The 10,083-nt window shown below is 37.3% G+C and overlaps 1 protein-coding gene across 4 annotated transcripts in view; it reads right to left on the minus strand.

Annotated features, from left to right (window-relative positions):
- CEPT1 (choline/ethanolamine phosphotransferase 1) overlaps nucleotides 1-10,017 on the minus strand; it is a 37,472-nt gene extending 27,455 nt beyond the window's left edge. For 2 of the 4 annotated variants that reach the window (XM_035017787.1, XM_035017790.1), the window contains exons 1-2: nucleotides 9,916-10,017; nucleotides 2,968-3,377 (exon numbers count right to left, since the gene is read on the minus strand). In XM_035017787.1, coding sequence (XP_034873678.1) covers nucleotides 2,968-3,306 — 339 coding nt within the window. In that variant the 5' untranslated portion in view covers nucleotides 3,307-3,377; nucleotides 9,916-10,017. Of the gene's footprint in view, nucleotides 1-2,967; nucleotides 3,378-9,794 lie in introns of all 4 variants that reach the window. The other 2 variants (XM_035017788.1, XM_035017789.1) reach the window with 2 other exon arrangements.
- Nucleotides 10,018-10,083: the final 66 nt, after the last annotated feature.

Here is a 10,083-nt window from a genome sequence, read left to right on the forward strand (position 1 = left end):
GATTTTACTTTTGTTTTATTCCTTTCTGTTTGAATTTTTCCAACTATGTAGTTTCCCCTTTCCTTTTCAATGTCAGTAGGAGTCTGGGCAGTAAGATTATGGGCAATGTGCCACTTTAATTTTCTTTCCAATCTTCTATATTAAAAAAAAAAATCTAAGAAATTTCTTAGCTAATCAGATCAAAAACATTAAATTTGGCAATATAAAACAAAAACAAATGAACGTTAAAACAAAAAACTCTTATGATCATATTCCAAAAAGTTATATTTAAACCTGATGGGAGCTCTCACTGATAACAGCACATAGCTCAATTCTGGTTTTCCTGTGTATAAAATAGCTAATACCAATTTATCTATCTTATGCAGCAAAGGTAACTCAAGCATGTGTAACATCTATCAAGCTGCAAGATAAATTCCAAATTAACTTAGGAAACTAAAACCAAAGCTACTAGCTGATAAGATTTAAATACTTAGGCTCAGAAATAGATCATGAGGATATTATGGTATCCATATAAAAAGGGCTAAGTCTACATTTCTACCTTAGAACCGTGAAAAATAAGGGCTGATTTTCCTTTCTTATCTACTGGAAAGTTATTTTTTAACAAGAATGGCAAACTCCACCAAAACCATCACAATAGTGACATTCTTTTCTACTAGAAAGATTATCTGAAACTCTAATGTATTAAAAGAAAATCAGTAACATAAAAAATATATGGAAAGTTCACAACACCTGGTGACATGAAATTTAATGTTCACCCACTGGGACAAGGCCTAAAGGAATTAGGGCTAAAATGAATGAGAATGTCCCTGGGTAATAAATTTATGGAACACTTTGACTCCAAAACAGTGATTAAAAAATAAATAAATAAATTCAATTAAGGACTTAAATAATTTGTGATACCATATATATGTACTATTAGGGGAAATCAGAATAAGAGGAAGGTTGTGGGAAAGAAAATGTTACATACTTAATGTTTTTGACCAATGAAATAATAACCAGTTATTGAGCATTATATGTTAGGCACTCTAAATGGATAATTTTTATTTCTCTTAATACCACAAAATAAAATTTCAAAGGATAAACTGTGACTTAGAGAATTTACATAATTTACTGAAGATCACAGAGATATAAGAAGACATGGAAGACAGCCATGACCTATTTTAATGCACTGTGATCTAAAGCCTAACTAGGATTTCTACTGTGCAGCTATAAATGCATCCAGGCATAGCCTTTGTGGACACTATCTTCCCTAGCAGAGCACCAAACAGTAGCTCCAGTCATGTTCTACCTTGATTCCTCCTAGCAGCAATTCTGAAAAGTTCTCTGTGATTAGAATAGTTCCCATTCTGGAAGTTTCCTCAATAAATGTATTCAATAAATGACTATTAGTGGTTGAGCTACCTTTGAACTTCGCTCAGTCCCTGATCCCCATCATGGAACTAGCTTAGGATTGTTGGAGAGCTTCCTTTAGAATCAACACACCTCCCTGTTGTTCTGCTGTATCTCTAAGGATATGTGAGACCTGGACCAAGTTCCTCTGGAAGTGGCTATGAGGTCCTCAAATAAGCCACAGGTAAAATAGTTCAAAGGACATGTGATAAAGAATCCCAGAACACATTTAAACAGTCATACTGGTTTTTGTTTTTTAAGTTTCCTGATTGATATAAAGGAAGATAGTTAAGAAAGTGATAAAAACCAGAAATATATTCATACAATCTGTATGAATATACAATCTGTATGGACGGGATTTGTATAGTAAAAGAGGAATTAAAATAAAAGTATTCAAGGGTGAGGAAAAAATGAACATCTGGAAGAACACAAAAAAAACAAGTAAACGTGTTTTATAGGTAACTGTGAAGTTCAACAGCCATTTACTTTAAGAGCTATATGTGGAAACAAATAAATTGATGATAACCAAAAAGGACAGACGGAGGGTTGTATGGTGATTTTACTGCAAAGAACAAATCATCTGAAAAGACTACTTAAATGATTACTTCAAGTTTAAAACAAGGTAAGGACTATTGTGACCATGATGATTTCATATGGTTCAGAGTCACCTCTGACACCTTCAGTTGAGGATCACCTTCTATTTTCTTGATTACCCGCGACTGATCCCTTGGATTAACATAGGCACAATAAATGTTTCTGATTCTCTTCCATTTACCTATTTTAGTTCCCTTTTTATCAAGGAAATTTTAAAACCAAAGAGATAAATATCGATTTACTTATTCTGATGAAGAGCTCTAGTTTCAGTTTTGGTTTTAAGTAATGGGTACAGAGGGTAAAAGAGGGACCAGCAATAGAGACTTGTGCTTAAGAAAGCCCAGGAAGAAAGTCTTCGTCAACAATAACTGCTCCCCTTCTTAACAGCAGCCATTGCAGAATACAGAACAGGAAATGCATTATATTGACTTTTTCTTACATGTCTTTTGCTTTGTTAGTATAAGAGAGATATACCTGAGGCCTATCAGTCACATATATTTACAGGAAGAGAAAAGGGATATTCAAACAATTCTCACAGGAATGGAGAGGAAACCACTTTTGATAAAACTGATTTACAGCTGTGCCATCTCATTACTAGAGACTTTTTCTCTCTGATCATTTTAAACTTTGCTAAGATTTCATTCAGCTATTAAAAAATTAAAAAAAATTCACTCATTTTTAAAAACTTTTTTTATATTGAGATTTACTGATTTTAAAAGGAGTATCTTTACGTGTTAATCCCCGATAACATTAATTTACCTACTAGAATCAGATTCCACCTTTTGCTTCTGGGTTTCATAAACAGAGGGTATAAAATAGATTGCAGTTATAATCTTTATTAATAGTATGTGTGATATGGTATTTTAAAACAGCTGATAAACAGCTGTCAAATCATCTTATCTTTAGCTAAAGTGACCTAAAAATCCCAATTACAGTTTTGGGTACATAACAAATGCTCAAAATCTGTTAAGAAATTCATCTTACCTGCTCTGTAGCTGTGGGACAGTAGAAGACTAATAAAACAGTTGTACAGATATTTATTGACAATCCAATGATGGTGATGAGATTTGGGGCAATCCAGGAGGGAACTCTTCCAACTAGCCATTCCCAATACCCCTGCATTAAGGGCTCAAGCAAGGACCGTCCAGCACTCTGATATCTGTGTTCTTCTAGCCGCTTTAGTTGATGTCTTGACAATGGTGGTGTAGGTAACTGAAACAATTTATTTAATACACACCCTGGAGTACTCATATGCCCAAAGCCCACAGGGGACTCCGGGTGAGAATCTCCACATCGTTTCCTCGTTGACCGATGCCCACTCATGGATCTTGGCTGTCTTTTATTTGAAGAGAATAATTTATCTTGTTTCACGGCTTTTTGTGGCTGGTCTTTACCTGAAAAAGAGAGAAAAAGACACATCTGTCAGCCACTATTTATATCAATGTCAGTAAATTTTAAAAACAAACTAGTAACAGTAATGCATATCAAACAGATCAGAACACCAGGGATCTGTTTTTAGTTCTTGTTCTTACTGATGGTGTGAGCCAAAAGAAGTCATATAACCTCACCCTCAGGTGAAAAATATTAAGGGATTTTAATAGTAATATGCTTCTTGATACCTTACAGCTTGTGTGACTTCAAAGCTCTTGCCCTTTTTTCCTATCTCACACTGATTTCAGTAATACAATGGAACAAATCTTACAAATGACCTAATCATTTCACATACATGGACACTGAGGTCCAAAGGCATACCCAAAGACGACAGCAAATTAGTATTAATATCAGAGGAATGACTTGAATAGTATGGGTCTTAAATCAGATTTTAATTTAATGTTAATAGCTAACATTGGGCACTTACTAACACTAACACTTCAAGCATGTTTCACATTTTAACTCATTTAATCCTCACAACAACTCTAGAAGGTAAAGATTATTAATTATCCCATTACAGAAAATGAAACTAAGGCACAGGGGCTAACTTGTCCAAGCTCATACAGCTGGTAAGTGAGGTTCACACAAACATAGGGTTTCTGTCTAAGCTAAATTGAAAGATAAAACTTAGTGGAAAGGGATACTGATGACATTTCAGCATTTCAGGCAGGGGTGAAGAGCAAAAAAAAAAAAAAAAAAAAAACCAAAACCTTACCCTAGGAAGACAGAATATACATATTAGCAGAGTGACCTAATAATACCTAATAAAACTAAAGTAGTAAGAAAAAAGTGTAAGTGTATTAAGTGACGACTATTCATAAAGGACCTTGAGTTTAATCCCTGAAGTACTTGCACTTGACTTAGAAAAGATTAAAGATAACATAATTATTATAAATTACTAAGCAACATGAGAAAATGACAAGAATATTTTCAAGATTAAAGAGTAGTTATATATATTCATCAGACTGCAGAATGTAGTGAGAACACTCAAAAATTAGTATGGTGACTTCAAACGTTTGAAGTGGTGAGCACCTAGAAGAGGGTGGTAAAAATGGAAATGTGAAAGACAGTCAAATCTATAATTTCTATTTAGAAGGAAGAATCAAGGGAAAGCACTTAGGAATTAGATATGAAAGGTGAAGGAGCAGAAGAAAACACAAATCAACAGAGACAAAAAAGGGGAGTTAGGAAAGAAAACCAGTTACTTTGGGTTGGAGGGTGATGGAAGGGGATCTGGGGATACAGGTTAGAAAGACATAAAAGTAACTTTTTAAGTAGATATGTTTTAGACAAGATCAAATACCTGGAGTTTGAGACTTGAAAATTTCAAGTTATCAACTCTGGATGCTAAAATCTAGTTTTTTGTTTTGTTTTGTTTTGAAAGTAGAAAAGTTCTCAACGGGATTAAGTATGAGGAAAAAAGGAAAATGATAAAGAACTTGGAGGAAACTCAGGGTTACAGAGCAGAAGAAAGGAAAGCCATAAAAAGATTAAAGGGCGGGGGGAGGGATAATCTCGATAGAACTAAAAGGGTAGTGGCATCAAACCAAGAGAGGTGTACTTCGATCTTCTGGTAGAAAGCTATCCAGAATGCAATATGAAATTCCCAGAAATGTTCCACTAGAGGAATACAGAATGTGATACAGGAAGCAGGACATTTCAACAATGGACCCAGTATCAAACATGCCCAAGACTACTCCTTTCTATTCCCATACATATCGAGTTCCAAAGTTTCAATATCACCAAGGATCTAGAGTGACAACCAAAATTTCAATCATGTGTCTCAATTGGTTCAGAAAGTAGTTTTGTAATTATCAACTGCCTTAAATTTTCAAAAATCTTAAAAAAATCACCAGTGCCGAAATTTAACTAAAGTGCTCTGAGATAAAAAATATTGAAATAATTTTCAAACCAAGGCAAATCAAAGCTAATATCTTATTATTTCAAAGAATTCTTCCACACACCCAATTGTATCACAAAATAATTGATTAATGTCAACTGGTTACAAGATCATTTTAGAGAAAGTGACAGACTGATAACCACACAAAACTTAATTTTATAGTAGTCAAATTTTTCTATAGTTAAATTAAATGATGCATCTTCACATCTGATGAGCTATAATAAATCAGCTTTAAAAATTCAACTTAAAATGGGAATAAAAAGTTTATTCACCTCAATTTATATTTTATTATTGTAGTATTCCATTTTCCTACTGTAAGAATCAAGTGACATATTGAGGGTGCTGTCCTGCTTTTGGCACTAAACAACTACAAGCAACTGATCCTAATGGTTTTAAGTTTGAGCATTTGGCAGGATTATATGATAAACTGATACCTTCCTTCTGAGTGCTTTCCCCCTCTAACCTAGATTTTTTTTTTTTTTTTTTTACCTTTTATCTCTCTTTTAGAAAAGTCTACATTTTGAAAAACCTTCCTAGATCTAGCCATCACATAATTCATACATGAAAAAAAGCCAATGAGGGGCGCCTGGGTGGCTCAGTCGGTTAAGCGTCGGCCTTCGGCTCGGGTCATGGTCCCAGGGTCCTGGGATTGAGCTCTGCATCTGGTTCCCTGCTCCGCCCTCTCCCACTCCCCCCTTTTGTGTTCCCTCTCTTGCTGTGCCTCGCTCTGTCAAATAAATAAATAAAATCCTTAAAAAAAAAAAAAGCCAATGAGTTTTTAACTATTTCAATTTGGCAACATTGTCTCTATGAAGCTATTAGCAACAAGATTGCAAATATAAATTCAGATACATGTAGCCCAACCTACAGATATCTACTTTGCCTTTCAATACATGCCTATAGACATAGACACAGAGGTTGTTGTCACTGCCACAGGTGCATCTCCACTCTTCGTTCATCTGATCACATCGAGACCCAGAGGCTACTGCAATTCAAACCATCTCAGGAGAAAACAGGTGCTTTTGAACTTCAGCAAAGGAAAAACAAACATATCTCAAGGGAGTGCAACAGGGTAGGTGACTATTATAGGAAGATCGAACTTTATGGAGAAAAAGGGAAATAGGATGTGGGATAGGAATATGGAATGGAGAAGCAAATAGTACAAATATTATTCTAGCCACTTGAGATTTTTTACCTAGACAGGCCTATGCCCAAAAGGGTGAAGAGAAAATGTCCTTTTCCTACCACACTACAAGGAACTAAAACAATTAATGTAAGGAGTTAAAATTTATTACTGGCTAGCCTAGAAACCATCAGTCATAAGTTTTTATGAGAAAATGAATTCCAAGTTCCAAATGGATTCAGCCAATATTGAGTGCAGTAAACAAGACAGACATTGTCCTGGTTCCCATGTCCAGTTGGAAAATAACTAAAAACAGGTAAACAAGCAAACAGCATTACACATTGTGATGGGTGCTATGAGGAAAACAAAGTGTGGAGCTAGAAAATAGTAAGGGGTGCACATTTTAGATAAGGTGGTTGAAATCTATGAAGAGGTAGCATTTATATCAAAATCAGAGGAAGAAAAGGAGCTAGCCATTCCAAAAACAGAAGGAAGAACAGTCCAAGTAAAGGGAACAGGCCCTGAGGCAAGAAAGAGCTTGTCTTGTTCAGGTGCCTTTGAGATCACTATGGCTGGATAGCAATAAATCAGATGGAAGAGTGACATAAAATAAAGTCTGAAAAGCCAGACAATGCAGAGGTTTATAGACCATGGTAAAGAACTGAGATTTTATATTGATGTTTTGAAAAGTCATCAATGAGCTTATAAAAAATTTTGTAATTTTGTAGCACAACCTATTTATTAACTGAGGATATATTTTCATAAATCATAATAGTAAAAGTGAGTATTTTCAGGTGAAAAACTTCCCATCACCTGGAATTCATTTTGGTATAATACTGATCACAGGCCTATAGCTATTGTAAACTTTCCACTTGTAATCAGCAAATTCCCCTTCTCTGTTATAACCTGGCTCTAGTGCAATACTCATTTCATAGCACTTAATCACATTTTGAACTTTTCTGTTTGTTGTATTGTTTTTGGTCTTTTCCCTACACTGGTCTATTAGCTCCATGAATGCAGAGACCATGCCTGTCTTAACATTCTTTTCTCAGACTCTCCTATCATACCCAACATTAAGTAGGTAATTAGGACTTATTTGTGGAACAAGGAACAAAAATGGTTCATCTAGTATTTAATGAGCACCTAGTTGTTCTAGACCCTGAAGAAACAGACAGACTGAAGTATGCCATCCATGATTCCAAGAAACTCAAGGGGGGTGGGGACGAGAGTCTTATAAACAACTAAGTTATAATGTGCTGTGAACAAACCGTTGTGGTAGTCCAGAGGAGGGGGGGCACATATGGTCTAACAAAAAATTTTCTTTGTGCAGGCATGAATATTTATATGAAAAGCCCAACAAAGGTACAAAAATGTAATCAGAGATATTTAATGAATACCTTTACTAAAATTACACACAAATTGTGAAGCTAAATCTATGACATAGAACATCTGTGCTTATAGCAGCTGAGGAAAATGGCATGCTGCCTACATTATTCCTGTGTTCAGCTTTGGGGAACATCCGAAAAGTATCCCACTAAAAAAAGGCATCTCCAACTGCTCAGCAGAGCATAAGGTAAACTTATACAATATCGAACCTGTAGTGTGAAATTCCAGAATTCCCATCCCCCATGCCTAAGGGTGCCAAGTTTTGAGCTGCACCACTGATTCAGCAGTATCTTTACAGTCCTTTCACAGGAATTAGTGACTACACAGCTCTTTCCAACCTTTATGGCACTACTAAAGAAAAATACTAATGGCCAACACTATTTGGAAGGTAGAGCAAATTATAAAAAGTAAAAAAAAAAGGGGGGGGAACTAATAGGATCACAGGATTACATTCAGCATTATTTAACAAGTGATACATAGAACAAGTTAGCAAAAACAAAAGCCTTTTCAGCAGACTTGGAAGCAAAAACAGTACTGTGTAATACAATTCAGATCTATGTTTTGCTGGAGTGAAATCTTACATTCCTTAAAAAAAAAAAGGAAACAACTTCCTCTAGAAAAAAAGAAGAAAAGCAAAAGCCTGGCATTTTACAGATTATTTCCGTATTCCCTTAAAAAAAGACAACACAGCATGACCCTCAAAAGAACATCACCAGCACTTTTAGCCAGTTTAAAGAATAACTCTACTGCTGCCTAGAAAACAAATTGACTATGCAATAAAATGTAAGTTGACTTATAGCGAAGTTTAGAGTTATAGTATTCAAACATTTTAAGTGTTTATAATGTAAATTTGAAGAGAGACTGGGTGTGGGAAAGGAAGGAGAATAAATTTATGAAACCATAGTTGTAAATATTCAGAACAATCTAGTAATTGGACAAAAAAATAAAGATGCCTCTGGCGGAACAGGTTAATACAAGAGGCAGATTTATCGAACTTATTTCTCAAATGGAAGCACTGTACAGACAAGTTGTACAAGGGGCTCTGACTAGTTTTTCTCAGCACAAAACAACTATGTCGCAAAATAAATGCTTTCAGAACTTCAATCGCTGGAACTTTATGCGAACGCCAATGTTCTAAAGTAGTAATGCTAAGTATCCTTACGACAGTCTAACTTGTCGTAAGTCAATTAAATACACACATTGAACACCTTCCTATCCTACTAGTTCGAGCGTAGAAACTGAATCTTTATTCTCTGCCCACATACAAGACAAGACACTAATATTTGCTGAAAGATAACTATGAATTTGCCTATTATAATATGGATTCATTAATGAACTAAGAAACCTCAAGCAAAATTATATATTCGATACCAATGATGCAAAACAGCAAAATGACACAACGCCAAGCACCGAATTGGAGAAAACACGTTAAACACAGCTAATTGCAAAGATCCTATTCATCCAATGTCCCTGGGAACACTTGCAAACACTGGCAACCCTCCTGTCCTTTCTCCTTCCAAGAATACTGCTGAAATAAGCCCTAGCTATTTATATACTAGAAATATATGCTGAAATTTCTAGAAAAGTTATTGATCAAGAAGCGTGGCCCAGCCACGAAACACCAGCACCGCATTCCAAAAGGCCGGCCACCCCGGCACCGGCTGCAACACGGCTTGGGGACCTGGCAGCACCTGAGCAGGAGGGTGTGGACCTGACATGGCAAGGTCGGTTCCACGCGGGCAGCGCCCCCAGCCCTGAGCCCGCCCAGCCCCGGCCGGCCGCGGTTCTCCGCTCCACACCTCCCGGCTCCCCCACTCAGCAGCCCCCGGCCTCCCGTGCCAGCACTTCGCCACCTCAATCTCTCCACCCGGGGCCAGAGAGGCAGGCGCCCCTCGTCCTCCCCACAACCCCGCGTGCGAGGCCAGCCGGCGCGAGGAAGCACTGCGTTCGCCTCGCTGAGTCCATACACACCTATATTCCAATGCCCCACCCCAGAGCATACAGCTCTCTCTCCACGCCTCTCGAGAGTCGTGCCCCCCAACACGTCCGTCACACCCGGCCATCTTCCCAAGGCCGAGCCCCGCAGCCTTACCCCGACCCCCGAGAGCACACCGTTAGAAATAAGACCTCCGCCTCCAGACGACTGAGTGACTCTGAACGGCGGCAGCCCGTTCGCGACACTTTCGCGTTGCCGTAAAGGGATACAGGGTCGGAACTAGCGGCGGCGCGGGCGCGCGCCTCGGGGAGGTAAGCGCGCCCC

The sequence above is a fragment of the Mirounga leonina genome, unplaced genomic scaffold (genome assembly GCF_011800145.1).
Source record: "Mirounga leonina isolate KUSES-001 unplaced genomic scaffold, KU_Mleo_1.0 Mir_173, whole genome shotgun sequence".
Lineage (NCBI taxonomy): Eukaryota > Metazoa > Chordata > Mammalia > Carnivora > Phocidae > Mirounga > Mirounga leonina.